General features: G+C 39.9%; 1 protein-coding gene across 1 annotated transcript in view; it reads left to right on the top strand.

Moving 5' to 3' along the window:
• LOC134210585 (uncharacterized) overlaps positions 1-22986 on the top strand; it is a 44989-nt gene that overhangs the window by 2149 nt on the left and 19854 nt on the right. Inside the window, exon 2 of the mRNA XM_062686702.1 lies at positions 10169-10425. Coding sequence (XP_062542686.1) covers positions 10169-10425 — 257 coding nt within the window. The remainder of the gene's footprint in view (positions 1-10168; positions 10426-22986) is intronic.

Here is a 22986-nt window from a genome sequence, read left to right as displayed (position 1 = left end):
CGTTCGCTGCCTTGAAATCAATGAACCGATGGTGAGTCTGCAAGCTGTACTCCCAGAATTTATCAAGGATCATCCGCAGGCTAAACATCTGATCCGTCGTTGATCGGCCCTCACGATAACCTGCCTGGTATTCGCCGACGAAGGACTCCTCAAGCAGTCTCAGTCTGTTAAACAGGATACGCGACAGGATTTAGACGCCAAGTTCAGAAGGGTGATCCCTCTGTAATTGGCAAACTCTAGTCTGTGCCCTTTCATCAGAAGCCATCCAACCAGCCGGCAGGCAGTTCTTCAACCTCCCATATTTTCTTGGTAATGTGGTGGATTGATTGATGCAGCTGCTCAGTTTCGTGTTTAAGAAGCTCGACCGGGATCTCGTCCTTCCCAGCAGCTTTACTGTCAGCTCGTTTAGAGCCTTCTTTACATCGTCCAGCGTTGGTGGTTTCACAGCATGACCGTCGCCGACTATGTCCATCCTGCTCCTTAATACACCTTCATTTTCACCGTTAAACAAATCTTTGAAGTGCTTCTTCCATCTGGCCGTCTTGTCTGTCAGCAAATTCTCCTCTCGGTCATTGCACATGGCGGGCACTGGCGCAGTCTTATGCCGCGCGCCATTGACAGATATATAAAATCTTCGCATATCGTTTCTATCCATGTTCTCCTGCGTTTCAGCTATCACACTCTCTTTGTGGTGTCTTTTTTTATGCGGTGGATTCGTTCTGCCCTTGCTACACTGTACCGCTCTCTGTTGTAACGGGTACGAGCCACTAGCATTCGACTCCTAGCAACATGTTTCTCCTCCGTTACTCGTTGGCGTCGCTGTGCAGTGCCTAACACTCCCTGCGCTGTTGTAGTCACAACTTCGTGAATATTTTCCCACAATCTGTCGACGTCGCCAAATCCGGTGGCATCCCCTATCCGTTCGTCCTGCTTCTGGTGGTATTGTTCAGCAACTCCTTCAACTGACAAGCGTTGGATATTGAAAAGCATCGTTCTGTTGTTTTGTGAATTTGTGACGCTGGAGAATCGCGCCCAAATTTTTGCAACTACAAGGTAGTGATCCGTGTCGATGTTCGGACCACTGAAGGACCTTACATCTATAACATCCAAGAAATGTCGTCCGTCGACCAGCACATGGTCTATCTGTGAGCAAGTGTCTCCACTCGGATGTTGCTAAGTGTGTTTGCGGATATTCTTACATGCGAGGTAGGTACTGCTTATTGCCATCCCAAAGGTTACAGCAGCAAAGGTTACAAGTCGCAGACCATTATCGTTGTTAGCGGAATGAAGGCTTTCCGTACCAATGATTCTTCCGATCTGCGCATTTGTATCCCCGATGACAAACTTTACATCGTGTGTTAAGCACTCTCCGTAGACCTTATCAAGGCTCTCATAGAACTCATCCTTCACGTCATCAGGCTTATCGTTTGTTGGAGAATATATGCTGATCAGGCTATAGTTGAAGAATTTTTTCTTCATTCTCAACACGCAAATGCGGTTGCTTATCGGCTTCCACCGGATAACACGCTTCATCTGCTTCCCGATCACCATGAAGCCAACTCCTCGTTCTGCTCTGTCACCGCCGCTATGGTAGATGTGGTACTTGAATGACGTGTTCGCTATGGGATCCACCGCCCGGAATTCACGCTGTCCAGTTCTGGGCCACCATATTTTCCTGGATTGCTGCAACACTCACGCCGACCTTCTGCAGCTCACAAGCCAGGAGCCCAACACGTGCGGGTTCATCCAAAGTTCTCACGCTCGAAGATCCGACTTTCCAATCCTTGTCCTTTATTCGTTGCCGGGTCTGTTGCCGTTGAATCCATCCGTTTGCTCTTGCTCTCAATGGTATCTGTAAAATCTCCGGTAGGCTACCTTACCAGGGTTGCGTTACCAACAACGTTGAAGGGGCTGCCTTCTTAAAAAAATACGTTTTTCTGGTACACACACATGTTTAACGAACGTAGAGTTTTTGTTGGGGTCTGTTTTCTTTGCGGGCAGCAGAGACTATGTTCAAGGGCTTAACGATCCCTCCCCAGGCCTACAAGTTTAGGGGCTTGCCTAGGATGTGTTGGGGCATGGGCGTAGCCAAGGGAGGGCAGGGGGACCGTCGCCCCCCTAAATTGTGGAAAGATTGAACGGGTACTGAAATGAATTCCCACAAACATGTGCACTTTACGATCCAATCATATACAGAAATAGGTGGTTGAAATTAAAAAAATTCCCAAAACTTATTAGGGCATCCAGAATCCATAATATATGAAAGTTCAAAACAACTCGAAACATTTCGGGCTCAAAAATTCTCCTTAAAATCCTACTAGAAGCTCCCCTGGGAACTTCTAAATTCCTCCGGAAAGTTATCCACAAATTCCTCTGAAAATCGTTCGAAAATCCTTCTCATGTAATTGTAATTCACCCCCCCCCCCTCCCCACTATTTTTTTAGGAAATTCACGAGGAAATTCCTTGAAGATATATTTTCTTCTCTCCAAGATTTACTTCTAGATATTTCTTCGGCTATTCTCTCTTCAGGAAGAATCCGGCATTTCCTTCCAGTCACCAGCCAATAGCTCCCGCAACAATATATACGGAATTTCTTCCCAAAATTCTACCAGAAGTTTCTTTAAAAATTTCTGATCGAAATCCTCCGATTTAGCTCCATAATTTCACTTGTAAATCTATAAGAAATTCCTTCGGAAATTCTTCTAGGAACTTCTCCGGGCATTCCTCTCGGAACTCTTCCTTTAATTCCTACGGGATTACTTCTAGGAAATTTTCCGGGAATACTTCCAATAAGAATATCTTTCAAGAAATCCTCTAGAAATATCTTCATGAATTTCTCCTGGAATTCGTCCAAGTATTTCCTCAGAAATTCTTACAAGTATTTTTTCGGGAGTTTCTGCAGGTACTTCTCCAGGAATTCCTTCAGGAATTTCTCCGGGAGATTTTCCGCGGAAGTGTACTAGAATTCCTTCCGGACTTCACTCGGAATTTACTCGGATATCTGCCAAGAGTTCTTCCAGAAATTTCTTCGGAACAATCCGCAGGGATTTTCTTCAGCAATTCATCTGGGAACACTTTCAGGATTTCATCTGGGAATTTCTGCATTAATTCCTCCTGATATTTTTCTGGGAATTCCTTCAGATATTTTTTCGGAAATTCCTTTAGGAACTTCTCTAAGAATTATTTCAGGACTTCCATGTGGGAATTCCTTCGGAAGTGCTTGTGGGAGTTCCTCCGGGAGTTCTCCCAGAAGTTTTTCCAACAAATTCTCCGGTAATACCCCCAGGAACTACACAGGGAATTCCTGGAGGATATTTGGCAGGAATTTCACTGGAAATGGGATTTCGGAAGTTCCTCAAGAAATATTTTTTCCCTTCCTCTAGGGTATTCCACCGGATGTTCCTCTGAAGTTCCACCAGTAGTTCCTTCGGGAATTCAATCAGGCTTTCTTCCAGGAATTCATCTAGCATTTCTTTAGGCATTTATATACAAATTTCTCCAGAAGTTCCTCGGAGAATTTCTCTGGGAGTTCTTACGGGAATTCCTCCGGGAGGTTCTTTTAAGAATTCTTCCAGGAGTTCCTCCTGGAATTCTTTCAGTTCATCCTAGAATTCTTACGAGAGTTCCTCCAGGATTTTCTCTGGAAATTGTTCCTGTAGTTCGTCAATAAACTCCTCCAGAAGTTCCACCGGCAGTTACTCCGAGAATTCCTCTGATAATTTCTCCGGGGATTCCTATATAAAATCCCCCGGGAGTTCCTCCGGAAATTACTCTGGAAGTTCCTCCGGGAGTTCCTTTTCAGAGAAACACCCGGAGAAACAGCCGGTGAAACTCCCGGAGGGATTCTCGTAGAAACTGCTGGTGGATCTCCCGGAGGAATTCCTGAAGGAACTGCCGGAGGAGCTCCCGTAAGAATTCCCGGAGGAATTTCAGGAGAAACTCCTAGAAGAATTCCTAGAGGACCTCCCGGATGAGCTCCCAGAGAAACTATCGGAAGAACTTCGAGAGGAATTTCCAGCTTAATTACTGAAGAAAGCCTCAATGATTTCCTGAAGAAAGCCTGAATAATTTCCTGGAATAGCTTCTGGTGGAACTCCCGGAGGAATTTCCGGAGAAACTCCCGGATGAATTGCTGGTGGAATTCCCGGAGGAACTCTCGAAGAATTTCTGAAGAAACTTCCGGGAGAATTTTCAAAGGAACCCCGGGGAAACTACCAGAAGCATTCTCGGAAACAAGAGAATTCATCTTATAGACAAATCTCGTCTAGCTGAAACCTTTGTTGGGGTTTGTAGCTGGAACATCATCATCATCAGATGACCTACCGGAGAATTCCCTGAGGAGCTCGCAGAGAAATTCTCGGAAGAGCTTCTGGTGGAAAATCTATATAAATTTCTGAAGAAGCCTAAATACATTCCAATTCTGCCGAAATTTCCGGACGAATTTTCAGAGAAACTACCGACAGAACTACCGGAAAAATTCTCGAAGGAAATCCAAGAGAAATTCTTGGTGGAAATGCCGGTGGAACTCCTGGAAGAATTCCCGGAGGAATTTTCGGAGAAACTCCTGGAGGATCTCCCAGTGGAAATCTTGAAGTTTCCACCGGAATTCTTTCAGGATTTCATTGCGAATTAGTCTAGGAATTCCTCCCGAAAATTCCATGGTTGATTTCATTTTCGGTATAATTTTTGAATAAATTTCCGGTGGAATTCCTGAAGAAATTCATTGAAATTTTCACAAGAAATTATTCGAAACAATTCACGGAAAACTTTATGGAAATTACACAAGAAATTCGAAGATTTTTCGTGAAATTCTCAGGATGGTTTCCTGGAAATTTAGCGGAATTTCCACGGAATATTCTTAGGAATTCCACGGGGCAGTTTTTCAAGAAAAAATATGGGAAATTATTAGAATTATTGCAGGGAATTCTGCAGAACTTATAAAGAAGTTCGTGAAGATTTTCTTGGAGTAAATAATGTTGGAATTTTCGGATCAATTCCCGGCAAAATTTATGGTGCAATTCCTGAAGACATTGCCGAAGAAGTTGCTGGAGGCATTCCTAAAGAATCTCTGATAGAATTTCGGATAGAATGCCAGGAGCAATTGTTAAAGGAATTCTTGGAGAAAGCTTGCGTATGGATTTTTCTGCCTATTTTATAATAAATATTATTTCAGAGAGGATTTGTTTAGAAATTCAAATGTATGGTTCTAGTTTTCTTAAACTTATGGAAGAATGCAGGATTTTTATAATAATTGTTGTTAACAGAGCTACCGTCGAGTTGGTCACCCTAGAACAACCGATTCTACCGCTTGACTGACTCACTACCAATGTGTCACATCGATAGGCTGTCAACGGTGGAATGACGAACGAAGATTATACCAAGCTAAACGTGGGAGAAAGTTTTTTTTTTGTCTTTATTTAAGAGAATTGGGAGAAAGTTATAAATACTGTTAAAATACTTACCTATTTGTACTTAATCTAATTTGTCACTTAACTAGTTTCCTAAACCTAATTAAAAGCTAGTGAAGGTGAGTTTACTGAATTTTAAAGGCAATATTAAAGCTATAGTGAACTATATTTTGACATCATCTATTAGGACCAATTAATAACCTTGAAGTTGGGCAGTAAACAAAGGCCATAAACGTTCAAAGGGTCACTGAAATGTAAGTTCTATTAAAAACCATCACTATAGCTAACAATTGTCTTGCAGTTTTGAAGCAATAAATATTCGCTACAGAAGTCAGTGTGCCGTCTTTGTTTCTGTCGTCAACAATTGTTATAGCCGATTTTATATTCTTTCTGGATACTAAGTTCGTTAATATTTTTCTCACTTTATTTAAAATATCTGAAGAGCAATATATTACACATTTTTAAATCCATTATTGTTTTAATCCTTTTTGTTTCGATTTGGTTCGGATTTGTTTTTTTTTATTAGAGTGATTCGGAGTTCGGATTTGGTTTCATGTGTTAATATTCATGAGTTTTTATAAAACTTCTATAAAACTACGATTTAGAAGACCAAAAAAGTTGCCCCCCCCCCCTTCTCGAAATCCTGGCTACGCCCATGACAATAGTTCCCACCGGGGTTGGTTACCCGATCTTCCCTAAGGTTGCTCGTATCCCGGCCAGCACCACGAGGAGGTAGGGACAAGAGTTGCTGGGTAAGAGGCTATGGATCGCGAAATGGGGTCTATTTTATTCCTTCAGGTACGCGAAGTACCAATGGCACGCTTTCATTTGCCGGTCAAGGATAAGCGTTTGAAAAATGAAAACGGGTTTTGCGTGTAAAGTGCGATCCAGCCGATTTTCAATAGGAAACAACGAGACAGGATTCCGCGTCGAATGCAACTTGTGAGCAAATCGGTTGAGAATAAGTGCCTAAAAATGAGTGAGATTTGTTTGTCCACAGACATACACACACACAGACATCACCTTAATTCGTCGAGCTGAGCCGATCGGTGTATAACATTATAGGTCTCCGGGTTTCCTATAAAAAGTTCTTTTTGGAGCGTTTTTGACGATTTTGTGTTTTTTCCACCAACGACTTCTGTTTGTAAAGATCTAGTGAGGGAACAACGAAAAAAATATGTTTGGCAACTAAATCTTCTTCTTCTTATTATTATTGGCATTACATCCCCACACTGGGACAGAGCCGCCTCGCAGCTTAGAGTTCATTAAGCACTTCCACAGTTATTAACTGCGAGGTTTCTAAGGCAGGTTACCATTTTTGCATTCGTATATCATGAGGCTAACACGATGATACTTTTATTCCCAGGGAAGTCGAAACAGTTTCCAATCCGAAAATTGCCTAGACCGGCACCGGGAATCGAACCCAGCCACCCTCAGCATGGTCTTGCTTTGTAGCCGCGCGTCTTACCGCACGGCTGAGGAGGGCCCAAATCTGGAGATATGCATATTTTAATTTCTGGTATATATCACAACGGCAATTTCGTTGCCAGGATTAGTGGTACATGTATAGTTCTACTCACTAAAACCAGCTTATTTAAAAAAAAAAACATTTTACAACATGGATGTTTCCGCAGCAGATTTTAACCCTATATTGAATTTCATGATGGTTCACTGCCTTTAATAATAATTTTATGAATGCACATGTACATGTACCACCGGCAACAATTTTCGGTTTCTGTTGCATTTTGTTACCAAATAGTGGTACATGTGCATTTTGTTCCAACAAACTTGAAATTAGTCAAGAAAATTCGATATTTCTCATTACAACCTTTAGGCATATCGGTCATAACACATTGGTATAGTTGAGTTGCAGAAAATTGCAAATTTGAATTTTCTTTTCAAAGTTTTTGGGAAAATGCGTCTTCTGAAATTTTACTCAATGTGAAAGTCTTTTAGAGATATTTTCCGAATGTAGCGTTTACTTTAGCGATCTCTAGAAATTAACAGGATTTGAAATTTATAAAAAGTTAATCGGAATCGGATCCACATTGTAGCGGTGTATTTAACGGAAAGAGTTGGTGAATACTCGTAATTGCGCATTCGTTTGTTCTACGTACGCCAGCCATTATTATGCATAATGCATAATTCTCACAGACCATGCAATAATTCGAGAAAATAGTTATTACCCATTGCAAGACAAATTTGGAATCCTGGAAAATTCAAAGCGCTTCCAATGAATATTTTCCTGGCTTGTGATCAAAGAAAGCTAACGCTAAATTATTTTGTTTATATTCATATTTATGACATTTCTATATCTAAATCGTCCCAAATCATTCGGTGGAGAATGAACAATTAGAAAACACAAAGTCCATGAAAAATAAGATGTTTGGGTTTTAGGGGGCTGCAGGGATTATGCCCAAGGGATTGACAATCCGTACCCTGGCCACTGCGAGTTGTGGGGATTGCCTAGATTGATGGGGTTTGACAATGAGCCCTGTTAAACGTCCATGAAAATCTGCATATATGGGCAAGTAGACCCTACCAAGCGACCGTGTGTCGCTCGGAGCGCACTAACTCAAATCCTGGGGTTAGGTGGGACCTGACACGATAGACCTGACTCAACGCCCCCTGCGAGATACAAGGTTTTTAGAAGGTTTGCGCAGATCCCATAAGCCGTATGTAAAACCAATCATCACGGACACATGAAAGTTTTATGACATGAAACTATACACTAACGTTCTTTCAAATCTGGCATGAAATCGAAATGTTTCATTGATGTAATCATCATGCTTCCAAATTTTTCTTTTTCTCCGTAATACTATTAATATTCTCCACGTAGGCATATTGGTTTGTTTTAGAGTGACATATCGTTTAATGATAACTAGATTGGGGAAAAGTGAACTGTCATCAATTATTTTCTCAGTAGTCAAAAAATGCTTTCCAGGTGGCATCTACGTTGAATTTTTTTTTCATGCATTGCAATATCTAGACCAACATTTGAAAAAGGCGCAACAGTCAAAATTTATTCCTTCTGATACTTCGTCCACATATAAAGTTATATACGTAGACGAAGAATCAGAAGGAATAAATTTTTGCTGTTGCGCCCTTTTCAAATGTTGGTCTAGATATCATCCGAGCACAGGATAACATCTTTGCTTGTGCAAAGATACCTATTATCCCTAATCAAAGAGCACTCTGGAAAGATATTATAATTTGAGCATTTGATGATGATCCTGATTGCCAGCGCGGTTCGGGGTTTGTTCACGTTGCGAGGGCGTTACTACAACAAAAGCAGTGAAAAATCTTTTCTCCATAGACCAATGCAAACTCTAACTTAACCTCACTTATTTTGACAGTTCACAGAGCTTGTTTACAAAACGATGAAAAAGAAAATTAAAATTCATATTTTTAGTTTAAAATTGCTGTGATCCAAGTATTTCAGTGATATTCTTTGCATTCAGCATGAAATCAGTCGCAAAGGACATCGACATGCGTATACAATGATCAAACAATTTTAAAGGAAGCTTTGCCGGAGACTCGGTGCCGGTGTCCCGGTGAAATAGCTTTGTGAACTATCAACCTACGTCATCATGCACTGGTCTATGGCGAACATTACGCTTTGTTTACTGAGCAGATAGATAACTAAGATCGAAATTCGTGGTAATTTTGATCACGGTTTTTATTCCCGCGAGCTTACCAAGTGGAAGAATTGCAGAAAAGAAAATTCAAAATAATACCGCGCACTTGCATTCCTGTCAATGAAGAAAATATATCAATAAGTTGAATTTTAATAAAACGCATAATAGGGGTAGTGGAAATTCGCGGCAAATTTTTCAAAATTTCGCGGACAGCTCATTCAGAAAATCTGGAAATTCGCGGCAATTTCGCGGTAAATTATATTTCGGTACAAAAAATAAAAAAAACAATGTAGATTCCATATTTATTCAAATTGTTGCGTTTATCAATTTCAATTTTTTTTTTATTATTTCTTTGCATTACTGGTCAAAAGTAGTTGGTTTAAATTTTGTTCCGTCAACTTTTGGCGCTGGGAAGTGTTGATCAAATTGTACTGCCTGATACTACGTTCAGCATCTACCGAGTTTCCAGGAATAGACAGATATTTCACCACCATTTTGAAGAGCTGAGGAAAGCGGTCTCGGTTTGCAAACCAAACCGAGAGTGGATCTGCCGATTTTCCTGTATTTCCGTAACGGCATGTTGGTAGGCCGATAGCCCATCCTGTATCATAGACTTGTTGGTTGCACATTTTGAAATTCCATCGAACAGGTCATCGAACAAGCTTTGAGGAATTTTATTGGTGCAATCGATTAATTCTCTTATTTAGGATAAACTTTCCTAAAGAATCCATATTTTTCACGTCTCTAACTATTTCTAAAATTTGAAAGAAAAAAAATTGTCCTTCAATTTAATTTTGGCTCAACATTCGACCAATTTCGGCCTTTGTACTTTAAAAAAAATTCTAGACGTCAAAAAATGCGTTGTTTTTCGAGTTGGTATTGACTAGGTCAAGAAATCGACTGAGGCAATAGAATGGAATAAAATTATTAACGGGAAAGGTTAATTTCGCGCTTTTTCGCGAAAATGTTTGAATTTCGCGGCTTCCGTGAAATCGCGAATTTCCACCACCCCTACGCATAATAATTAGGAGCAAAGTTTCTATGCAGTTGAATAACATTTTTGCTCTAATTTATTAGCCACTGATTCAAGCAGTCCCTCATCAATCTCAATTCCTTCGCAGTTCACGTCCCTCACGCCCTCCCTTCTGGAAGCCCGCCCAGAACCACCCGTAGGCGGTGGCGGCCCATATCCACCGTCTCGGCCGGAACCGCCAAGCAGTGGCTACAGTTACGGCCCACCACCGCTGCCGCCATCCATTTCCGTCAACAGTTACGGTTCAGCCACCTCGGAGTACGGCCCACCATCGCAGGCCCCCATCATCCACAAGCACGTTTACGTGCACGTTCCTCCACCGGAGCAAGAAGTTCCAACCACCCGGTAAGTACCGAACCGTACGTACCTGTGCGAAACTTTAATTGCACCCACCACCGTCAAATGAGCGAAACGTGCAAGGAGAAAAACCATTTGTCACATCGTCGTACCAACGCGTACGGTGCATTATCGTAGGGTACGCGACGCCGATTATGTAAAAGCATTAAATTCGATGCCCCCCATAACTGTGGGGAGGATCAACCCGGCGGTCTACTTGACCTTCTTTGAACTGAAGCCATCGTAATGTGGAATCGCCCAAAGGCTTCTCGGCGGTGTTACAGCACAGCATTACCCATCGAAAAAAAAATATGTCCACTCATCTGTCAGATCTGGCAATCTACGCTGGTGCTGCTGAGGTATTCCAATGTTACTGCCGGGAAGATTTGTTGATTGCTGATGTCTTTTGTTGTCCTCGCGATTGACATTATCTTGGATTCGATTTTAATCGAACAAAACGTGCTAACACGACAAATTCCAAATTGAATGTATGCCAAGTTGGTAGGTACGTTGGCTAATAAAATATGACCGCAAGCTCTATGTTTGGAGGCTTTTAAAACAAGTTTTTTGGAGACCAAATTTAATTCAGACACGCGCGTACTTTTGGCATTTGCCATTTTATGCAATTCGTTTTTCTTTTTGAGAAGTCTACAACTTCGTTTATTTCAAAAGAAATTTGGACTTTCGGATAAAAATATTAAAACTCTGAGATAAAGGCCTTCGCTTCCATCTGAGGCTTAAAACGAATGAGCATATTTACAGCAATACAGAAGCTCAGTTTTTAGGCTTAAGTATTGCCAATCGTAGTATTGCCAATCCGGAATTAGTGAACTCGGTTCTCGGTCTGATCTAGCATGATCCCGGGAAGGAAATATTGACTCCCGGGGCATAGTATGTTCATTGTGCTTGCCAAACAAAATGCGTATTAAAGCTATATAGCGGGCTAAGAAAAGCTTGTAGAAATGCCAATAGGACACTCAAATGTAAACTGAGCCATTGAAAATAAGAAGATCAAATTTTGAGAAATAAAACACCTTTGATGGAAAATATTTGTCGTTATTCTGTTCGGCGTCACGCAGACAGATATTTTAATCGACGGCGATGTGAATCCGCGTGGAGTTTTTCCTTGCATCTGTTTTGAAGAGAAATTTTTGTGGGTGTTTTCACGGATTTTTTTATTTTCATTGATGTTTCACCTAAACATGATTATGAACTCTTCGTTTTTTTCTGTACTTCCCCGCAATCTTTTTTCTTCCCAGGGAAATCCGTTTGAATTGCCCAAACAAATATTTATACTGACTTTTCACCGAAAACTTATGTGAATACCCCTCCCCTTATTTCCCGGATTTTTTTTCTATATTTCCACGATTTATTAAAAGATTTCAAATTTGTTGTTTTAAATTCTTAAGCTTAATTAATCTGATTGTTTTAGTGCTCTTATTGTTTCTAGAATAAGTTGAACCGCAAATAATGAAATACAATTGAAAAAGAGTTGAGCATTATGTTTAATGTGTTCCTCTAAAGGAGTCCCTTAAATCAACACTGGATGATAAAATCAGAAAAAAAAGATTTTGAAAGGCTTCTCATGTACCGCTATTTTATATATGACCTTAAAAAATCGTCGAATCCATATTTAAATCTACTCGCGTTTTCAAGGGCACACCATTTAATACGGAAGGAACGCACAACTGTCATGGTATAAATTTCACTTCTGCCAAACTTTCGAATGAGAGGAGGGAAGAGTATTAGTGTGGAAGCTAATATCTCTCCACTGGTAAAAGGAAGGTGGTTTGATCTGCCCATATACCATCGCGTGCTGAAAGGGTTTCTATCGACTAGTACTGCACCTAACCAGCGCACAATGGGAAATAAATAGTCCATAACGCGAAAAAATTCAATATCTCGGTCCTTACCGGCAGATTTCGCTGAAATTTTGAGACAAATTGTAAAACTTTCTGGGGAATCGTGGTTTAGTTCACTGCACGAAGATGCAAGACCTCGTTTTACCCTAATGCCCCTTATTTGTTATGCTTTCCGGGAGACCTTGGAATAATAGTTATAAAATAATAGAACGTGGGGTAAAAAGAGCAATATTTTAGCTAGTTTAGTCGTGCGGGTGACAAAAATAACTCCACTCGACTTCCTGGAAAACTCTAGATCATACTCTCAATGTGGGATTATTTGTAACTAATTTGAGGAATATGAGAACATGGGGTAAAATCAGCAAGGTTTCAATTCCCAACATCGTGCAGTAGACAGAGCTCACATAACACGATTTTTGGCAAAATGTGTTATGTTGTATCGATTATTTGTAACTCCGAACTTGACGAATTACATAACAAATAAGAAGCGTTGGGGTAAAACGAGGCCTTGCAGCTTCGTATAATGAAATTACCCAGAAAGTTCTTCCCATTGTGCAGCGGATGGCAGATTTTAATACAGCTCTGCATATAAACCTTATAGAAACTATATAATGGCCGAAAATTTATTAGGTCGAAAACGGTTTGGCCGAACTGCTCATTTGGTCGTAACAGCTGTTTGGCCGAATTGGTCGTTTGGCAGAAAATGCCGTTTTTCCGAAATAGTCGTTTGTCAGAAAGTGACATTTAACAAAAAAAAAAAACAGATTAATCCACCTAGCAGTGATGGTACCTTTTTCGTGCGAATAAAAAATAGTATTTTTGCCATAAATTCCGATCCCATAGTCCGATCTGGCCAATTTTCAATAGGAAACGAATGCAACTTGTTGCAAGCAAATTGGTTGAGGATAAGTGCCCAAAAAACGAGTGAGACTTTTTTACGCGATTATTTCGTTAAAACCCAGATTAATCCTCCTAGCGGCGATGATGCCTTTCTCGTGCATCGTCAAATGTATTGAAAAAATCACATAAGAAAGGTAAAAAAAACACTTTAGGGGAATAGATCGCATATTTTCTATCATTTTGCATGTTTTTGAATTAATTGCTATGCATTGCCACCATTTTTGAAAAAAAAATTGATTTTGATTTTTTTTTTCCAAAAAAAACAATGATTTTTCAATAATTCCGAAATGCAATGTCCGATCGGGCCAATTTTCAATAGCAAATGATGGGACCGCATTCTCCGTCGAATGCAACTTGTTGCGAGTAAATCGGGTAATGCTAAGTTCTAAAAAGTGTGTTCACATACACACATACACAGACACATACATACGCACATACAAACATCACCTCGATTCGCCGAACTAAATGAGAATGTCTTCGAAGCTCCGTGTAACCTGATCCTCAATTGGACTAGTGAGACCTAGACTAAAATTATGAGCGCACTCGAACTGCTGAGCAAGTTTTTGAGCCTTTCCGGCATTTTTAATAAAAATATTTTATTTCCCTCTTCAAGCGTTGGAATTGGCTTTTGAGGTTTTTTTTTAAGAATTTTCGTTAATTTCCTAAAGGGTTTCGAACTGGGATCCATCTACGAGACATTATTCTCAAAGTTGGTATTTCTCAGAATAGCGAACCGTTTTTGCCTTTCGCGTATACTAAGTATACGTAAAGGCTATAGGATCACTCCAAAACCGAACTTTTGATAGAAGGCTCGGAGACCCATTGTCTTATATACCAATCGACTCAGTTCGACGAATTGAGGTGATGTCTGTTTGTGTGTATGTATGTATGTATGTGTGTATATGTGTGTATGTGTACACAATTTTGTAGACACACTTTTTGGAACTTAGCATTGGTCGAATTACTCGCAACAAGTTTTATTCGACGGGGAATCTTGTCCCATTGTTCACTATCGAAAATTGGCCAGATCGGACTATGGGATCAGAAGAAGAAGGCCATAATACCATTTTCTATGCGCAAAACACGCTAAAAAAACAGTCACTCATATTTTTGCACGAGAAAGGCACCAACACCGGTAGGTAGATTAATCAGGGTTTTATAATTTCATTTTGCAAATCTCGCCAAATAACTTTCAACGCGAGATCGCGAGTTCTTTGGTATTGCCTTCGCCTCACATTTTTAAGACGGATCAGTAGCTCAAAATAGTCTTCAATAATCATGGAGTTGAGTTTAATTTCATAGTCAAATCATTCGCAATCCATTTTTCAAGCCAACACTTTCACAGTCTAGCGTACTGTAGGGTCATGGGTTCGAGTCATATCGAAGGGAAAGTGGTTACCTCCAATACATTTTCCAAATCAATATCTTCCACATAACGTACATATTCAGTATTCACATATAAGTTTTCACAACATTGTAAAACATTTCCAGCCAAATTATCATTTTTTTGTGAAATATTTTGCGGTCAGGTGGTTATCGCCCTATTTTTTTTTCAACCAAATGGCTTATTTGACCCCCTTTTCCCCCTTCCATCATATTCATCTTTCTACTTCCTGTTCCTCCTCCCTCTTTAATCTTGTTTTCTCCTTCTTCCTAGCTCTTTTTTCGATCTCCCTTCTTCTTTCATTCATTTTTCTACTTTCTTCTCTTATTAATTTCCTCCTTTCCCATTCCTTTTTTTCTTCTTTCTTTCATTTGCCTCCGCCTTCTACCTTAAGTTTTCTACATTCTTCCTTTTTGCCTTTCTCGTACAACAAAGTTGTACCTGAAAGGCTATCATTTCACTGCCAAAACGTACTTTTTATAGAGCGCTTGTAGACCCATAATGTTATATACCAATCGATTCAGCTCGACAAACAGAGCAAATGTCTGTCTGTCCGAGTGTGCACATTGAAACATTAGACAATTTTTCTAGTACTAAACCTTAATCGATTTTGCTACAACAAGTTGCATTCGATGGGGAATGTTTTCTTCTTGTTCGCTATTGAATTTCATAATGAAGGCACTTCTAAAAAAATAGTAAATATTCAAAAAGTTATGAGACATCATTATTTCGTAATACATAGGCTATCGATTTTCTAGGTTATGTTCTCCCAAGATACAATTTATTCGAAACCGGCACACTGACAGCATAGAATACACAGCTTACACGGAAGAAAAAAAACTACCTTTACAAAGAAACATAGAAACCCATTAATGAGTTATTGTCGGCGTAGCACCAACTTAGAATTCGGAAGTCCGGACTTCCGAACCGAACTTTCTTCCGAAGTTTTATCTGTCAAACTAATGGATGCGTTGTTTAGCGCATCTTTAGGGGAATCCAGCGCACTACTTCCGAAGTTGGGAAAGTTGCCTGTATCTGCAGAAAAATCCAACTTCGGTATAAAAAGCGGTATAAATTTATTCCGGATACACAATAAAAAGTACCTATTTTAAGATTTCATGTATACTCTGAAAATTCTCGTTTATTTTTTCAAAATGACCTAAAAAACAATCATTATAATTATAATATATAATCATTATAATCATTATAATTATAATCATTTCTGCCATTTCTTTCCCCTAATGTAAAATTTACCCATCTTTGCAATTTTCAGCTATGCTGGGCTGATTTGAGCAGTGAGAAGTGAAAAGTGTGTCGTGAGAAGTCCGAAGTGAGGAGTGATAAGTAAGAAGTAAGAAATGAAAAATGAGAAATGAAAAATCACCAGATGATCCGAAATGAAAACAAAAATGTTTTCCAAATTTAATCTAGACTATCCTTTGAAAAGAGCCAAAATTTTTTTGCTGATATTTTCAAATGGATATAATAGAAAAACGACTCATCCCACAAAAAAGTGTTGTATGGGTGACCATCGCAAAATCAGTCAAACTTTCTAATAAAAATATCGGAAACAATCCAAATTGAGCCCTACACTGAAAAAAATCAGTTTAAAAATTTTAAAGTAGATTTGCGAAAAAACGCCCTTTTTGATTTGAATGAAATTTTGTCTCAAGATAGGTGATTATGTTCCCTACCAACCGTCCATACATCGCAAGCTGGGCACTTTTAAGGAAAAAAAGTTTTTCTAACAAAAACTTTTTCTTGTCGGAATTATTTTCAGTGTATTTTCATCTGAAACTAAACCAATAAAAGCCATCGTTATAGAACCCCAAGCAAATCTATTTTTATGATACTTTGTCTAACTTAGTCACTAAATATAGTTTGTTTTTAAATTAAGAGTAACATTAAAAAGGGGTTTATATCTTCAAAAAATATTATATTCCATTATTAGGCCGGTCCCAATGCTAAAGTTGCAGTTTCAGTTTGGTACTGCTTGATGTTATAAAATTTATAGCTGTCAAAATAAAACTACAACTTGGTGCCCGCAACGCACAGTTGTAAACAAAATAAAACTTGGTTTTATTTTTCCGAAAAGCCAAAACAAAACAAACTAATATTTTTTGGGGTAGTTTTACCTCGCATACGAACAATAAGGAGTTTGTCTATCATCTAACACACACAAACACTATTAAATGAATTTGAAACTCAGTTTCATTCCAGTTTCAAATCAGCTCATATTCACAACAAACCAGTCGAGCAGTTGTGAATAAGTTTCAAAAATAAAATTACAACTCTGCGTTGCGAACTGGTAGTTTCAGTTTCAGTTTGATTTCCAAACACGCTATACAAAACCCAACAGCATTGCGACCGGCCTTAGCTTCTTTAGTTGCGTCCAGTTACTACCAAAACATTGTACTCTGCCTGACTGTACAGGAATACTTAATATGAGTATGTATGTATACATATGTTAAATCCACCCCTTAAGGGTCTGTCTCATTTGGAGAATTAAACTGAAATTAAACTTAAAAGTGACATTTCAATATTTATCGAATAACCCTGCTCGCAGAGCAAGATTACTTTTGACAGATATCGAATCATTTTGCATCGCTGTCTTATTGGAATTGCTGGGTAGCACCAGCCATTCTCATGACCGGGTTATTTGCTAATTTTCGAACTGTCACTTTTAAGTATAATTCTCCAAATGAGACAGACCCTAAAGACACTGAAAAAAAAATCAATTCCGTCAAGAAAAAGTTTTTGTTAGAAAAACTTTTTTCCCTTAAAAGTGCCCAGCTTGCGATGTATGGACGGTTGGTAGGGAATATAATCACCTATCTTGAGACAAAATTTAATCCAAATCAAAAAGAGCGTTTTTTTGCAAATTGACTTTTAATTTTTTAAACCGATTTTTTTAGTGAAGGGTTCAATTTAGAGTTTTTCAAAAAGATTTATTAGAAAGTTTGAATGATTTTGCGACAGTCACCCATACAACACTTTTTTGTAGGAAGCGTCGTTTTTCGATTATCGAAATCAGTAAAAATCAGTAAAAACAAGTTTGACCCTTTTCAAAAGATAGTCTGCATAAAATTTGGAAAACCTAAGTATGCACTTTTCTTTTTACAGCACCTCTTAAGCTGGGTGCTGCGGACTCGATCGAATCAAATTTTCAAGATATTTTGCTTCAAACTCGCAAATTTCCTCCCAGTGTTCACTGTACAGTACACGTTACGATTTTCTCACATTGAATTATCATTATGTTTATCTTTATAAAATTAATTACAATGTCGAATGTCAAATTAATTCATACCCTCTAGTTATGTTGAATCCGACGATATATTTAAAACGACGCCAGTAGAATGAAATTTGTTGAAAATGAGCTATATTTAGTATGAGTTGATTTATACGTGTACTCTCTGACTCCGCTCAATATGCTGAAAACCTCTGTCGATGCGATGGATACTTTTTGACAGCTTACTTTGGAGATTCTTTGACACTCGTTTCGACTCTATCCGCAGCTCCCAGCTCTTAAGTATTGACCAATAAATTTACAAAAAGTCAACTTAACAATCAGAACACTTGCAAGTCCTATTTGGCTTCATGCATTTTTATTACATTTCTCGCATAACTTTTCAAAAGGACCTAAGTAACATTTTTTCATGAATTCTTGCTTAACTTTTCAAAAGGACCTAAGTAACATTTTTTTTTTTCATGAATTAATTTGAATACTGCAATCAATAGCTTTCATGTTGCCTCGGGCTGAAAGTCTCCTAAATAAAGACAAAAAAAGCTTCATGTTGTTCTGTTGGTTGCAGGACTCAAATTAATTAATTGAAAAAATGTTACTTAGGTCCTTTTGAAAAGTTATGCGAGATTTATAGTACAGCAAAAAGTCATCTAGTAGAAATTCTAGATTTTTCCATTGCTGACAAACGTTCATTTCGAACCAAACACCGCAAATTGCTGGTTGATTTTTTTTTGTCATATACTCTGTCTCGCTCAAACCAACAGCGAATAATCTAACGACTACTTTTAAGTACACTTTAAGGACCAGCCACTTTAACCGACCGTGTCCAGTTAGCAAGTATGGTGTTGAATATAATCTGTAGATTAAAAAAAAATTAATAAAGTAAAAAAAACTCAGCAAGTAACCGCACAATATTGAGTAGAACAAATTAAGGGTGTAGCATTTCCGCATTCGGTGAATAAATTTCGCACCGTATATATAACTGACAGCATTAAAGTTAGTGTTGCTTCTTTCGTGCTTTATTGATGATGCTAACCTCTCAAGCAATGCTTTCCAAAGCTTCAAATGTGGAACACGAAAACTAACACACGCGCTAGAGACCCAAAGCCGATGACTTTATCCGCTCGCATCAACACAGTTGTAAAAATTTCATCGTTGGAAATAAAAATCGCATTCGTACCTATTCGTACATGCTTTCTCGTGCGCTCGTTACGTTTGCTGCCATTTTGTTTCATGCTTTGGAAGGAAAGAAGAAGCGTGTCATTGAGGCTAACTGCTTATGGGGTTGGGTGGTTTGGGTGGAATGATGGTGTAGTTTGGGCTTTTGGGTGATTTGAACATAACGTTCGTTTTCATACACCTCCTTATTTCCATATTATGCGGCTTTTTTCCATTTATATTTATGTGAATTGGGGCGCTCCTTAGCCGTGAGGTAGAATGCGCGGCTATAAAGCAAGACCATGCTGAGGGTGGCTGGGTTCGATTCCCGGTGCCGGTCGGTTTGGAAATTGTCTCGACTTCCCTGGGCATAAAAGTATCATCGTGTTAGCCTCATGATATACGAATGCAAAAATGGTAACTTGGCTTAGAACCTCGCAGTTAATAACTGTGGAAGTGCTTAATGAACACTAAGCTGTGAGGCGGCTGCAAAATCAATGTATGACATACAACTAGTTTTATTGAACTTTAATATTACATTGGTGAAAAAACACTACGTGGGAATCGGCCCTAAAACAATTGTAGACGCGCTGTCTGGACAGTTAATCCATATGTATTTTCCAAAACGCGCCGCTGCGCTAATCATTGTACTATTTACCCACGATCGCATATTTAAAACATATGCATTTTTTCCTTTCTCGTACAACAAAGTTGTACCGAAAGGCTATATGATTGCTCCAAAAAAACTTTTGATAGAAGGCCCGGAGACCCATAGTGTTATATACCGATCTACTCAGCTCGACAAACTGAGGTGACTTCTGTTTTTTTGTGTATGTATGTGTACAAATTTTGTAGACAAACGTTTTAGAACTTTATCCGCTAGAACGTTTTAGAACTCCGATTTACTCGCAACAAGTTGCATTCGACAGGGAATTGTTTGCTATTGAAAATGGGCCCGATCATTGCTTTTCGGAATTATTGAAAAATCATTGTTTTTTTTCCCAAAGGGCTTGGAAAAAAAATCAAAAAACAATTGTTTTTGAATGGTGACAAGGCAAAAATATTAAAAATGATCGAAAAAATGTGATCTATTCCCCCAAAGAGCTTTTTTGACCTTTTTAAAGTGATTTTTTCAATATATTTTATAATGCACGAGAAATCACTGCTCACACTCAGTTCAGCTCGGCATATTTTGATTCTTTTGCCGAGATCCGCACAGCCGAGCGCTCGGTTTGTGACTTTCTGCTGATATCTCAGCTGAAAAAATAGTTTGTTTACTGCGGCACTCAAAGGAGCCACCGTAAACATATGTTCATTCAGCCGATAATCCAGCAAACGAACTTAAACCGAGATTTGCACAGCCGAGATCGGTGGAAAAATTTAAGTGTGTAGGTGGATTAATCTGGGTTTTTACCTTCATCTTTTCCCCTTTATATTCCTGTCTCATACCTTATTCCTAATGTTATCTCCTTCTTTTCTGTTTTCTTTCAATTTTCTTCTACCTGTAGCCTTTGCAGATTTTGACGTTTGACGTTGGGTGTCAAATCAGAATCTAACATTGGGGACCGTCACAAAATCATGTTAGATTTTGAACGTTAATAGCCCCTTTATCTTTCGATGGATTATATATTTCAATCGACTCAGAAACTTTCCAGCAATTTGTCCAGAACCATTTTCACCAGGTTACTGTCCGACATTCTGGCTATGTGCCCGGTACACCGCAGTCGTCCGATTTTTTGCGGTGTGAACGATGGATGGTTCTCCCAGCAGCTCATGCAACTCGTGGTTCATTTGTCTCCTCCACGTACCGTCCGCCATCTGCACCCCACCATATATGGTAAGCAGCACTTTCCTTTCGAAAACTCCAAGTGCGCGTTGGTCCTCCACGAGCATCCTCCAGATTTCGTGTCCGTAGAAAACTACTGGTCTAATAAGCGTTTTGTAGATAGTCAGTTTGGTACACGAACTACGCACATCACCCGATCCATCGTCGCCTTGATCGACCGTATCAGTTTATCCGGGAATCCGTTTTCGTGCATTAGCTGGCATAACTGGTCCCGATCGATTGTATTATATGCGGCTTTGAAGTTGATAAATAGATGATGTGTTATATTCGCGGCATTTCTGCAATACCTGACGTACGGCGAACACCTGGTCTGTGGTAGATCATTCACCTATAAATCACGCCTGGTACTACCCCACGAACTCTCTTGTAATTGGTGTTAGTCGGCGGCATAAAATTTGGGAGAGTACCTTGTAGGCGGTATTCAGCAATGTGATTGCGCGGTAGTTGCTACAATCCAGCTTATCGCCCTTTTTGTAGATGGGACACACGATACCTTCCATCCACTCCTGCGGCAGAACCTCATCCTCCCAAACCTTGGTAATTACCCAGTGCAGCGCTCTAGCCAGTGCCTCACCACCGTGTTTAAACAGCTCTCCTGATAGTTGGTCAACTCCAGGGGCTTTGTTGTTTTTCAGCCGGCCGATCTCCTCCTGGATTTCCTAAATATTCGGAACCGGAAGTCTCATGTCCTGCGCGCGTGCTCCTAAGTTCGTTTCCATACCGCCAGCGTAGTCTGCCACATTGCCATTCAGATGCTCTTCATAGAGCTGCCGCCACCTTTGGATATCGGAGAAGAATTTGCCTTCGATTACAACGTGGTCGATTTGGTTTTCCGTTACTTGGTTGGGTGATTTCCACGTGGCCTTGTGGATATTATTGCGGGGGAAGAAAGTGCTTCGGACTACCACTCCGCGAGAGGCTGCAAACTTTATGCATCGTTGGCCCTTGTCGCTCGATACGGTATGCAGACTATCCTGTCCGATGACTGGTCTATACAATTCCTCCCTTCCTTCCTGTGCGTTCATGTCGCCGATGACGATTTTGACGTCCCGCAGTGGGCATCCATCGTATGTCTACTCAAACTGTGCATAGAACGCTTCTTTCTCGTCGTCGGGTCTCCCTTCGTGTGGGCAGTGCACGTTGATGATGCTATAGTTGAAGAATCGGCCTTTTATCCTCAGCTTGCACATCCTTGCGTTGATTGGCTGCCACCCAATCACGCGTTGGCGCATCTTTCCCAGCACTATGAAGCCGGTTCCCAACTCGTTGGTGGTGCCACAGCTTTGGTAGAAGGTAGCCGCTCGATGCCCGCTTTTCCACACTTTCTGTCCTGTCCAGCAGATTTCCTGCAGCGCTACGACGTCGAAGTTGCGGGGATGTAATTCAACGTAGATCATCCTGTCGCAACCTGCGAAACCTAGCGACTTGCAGTTCCATGTTCAAGCTTCCAATCGTGTTCCTTTATTCGTCGCCTAAGTCTTTGCTGATTATATAGAGTCGTTTTATCTCTTATATTGCTCTTAATTATTGGTTTTCCAGGCGGCTTATTGGGCCTGCGCAAACCTCCTGTCTCGTCGGAGAGCCGTCGGGTCAGGTCTGCTTTGTGTCCCACCTGACACCAGGACTCGAGCTTGTGCGCTTTGAGCGGTACACGGTCGCTTTGGTGAGTCCTACTTGCGGATACATGCAGCTTTTTATAGGAATCTAACAGGGCCCACTGTCAAACCCCACCACATCCTAGAGAGGGATCGTCAAGCCCTTGGACATATTTAGTCCCTGCTGCTCGATGACCCACTTATTCCACCTTTTTAGATGGAATCAATGGAGCAAATTGTATGTTAATTGATTTCCATTGGCTTTTATCGGTAAGACGAACTATCTAAGTCACAAGGGGAAGGGTGATTTTTAACCCGTATCGGCCTGAGTGAAGGAAAAAAAAATCCAATTTCTGCCATTTCGTCATTCTATGTCGTATTGGCTTCGTTTTATCACTGATCTGCTAATACGAATCCCAGAATTCTGAATGAATGTTGGGATTTGTGATGTGGTCCTCCTATCCTGAGTTATTCCGGTTGCAGTAAATTTGAACACAACTTCCTATTTTGGCGATATAAGTCCAAGAAAATGAAGTTTATTTCGTCCCTATTTATACCATTCCGGTAGATTTGTAGATAGG

Source organism: Armigeres subalbatus, chromosome 1, assembly GCF_024139115.2.
Source record: "Armigeres subalbatus isolate Guangzhou_Male chromosome 1, GZ_Asu_2, whole genome shotgun sequence".
Lineage (NCBI taxonomy): Eukaryota > Metazoa > Arthropoda > Insecta > Diptera > Culicidae > Armigeres > Armigeres subalbatus.
This window is presented reverse-complemented; position numbering and strand designations above follow the sequence as displayed.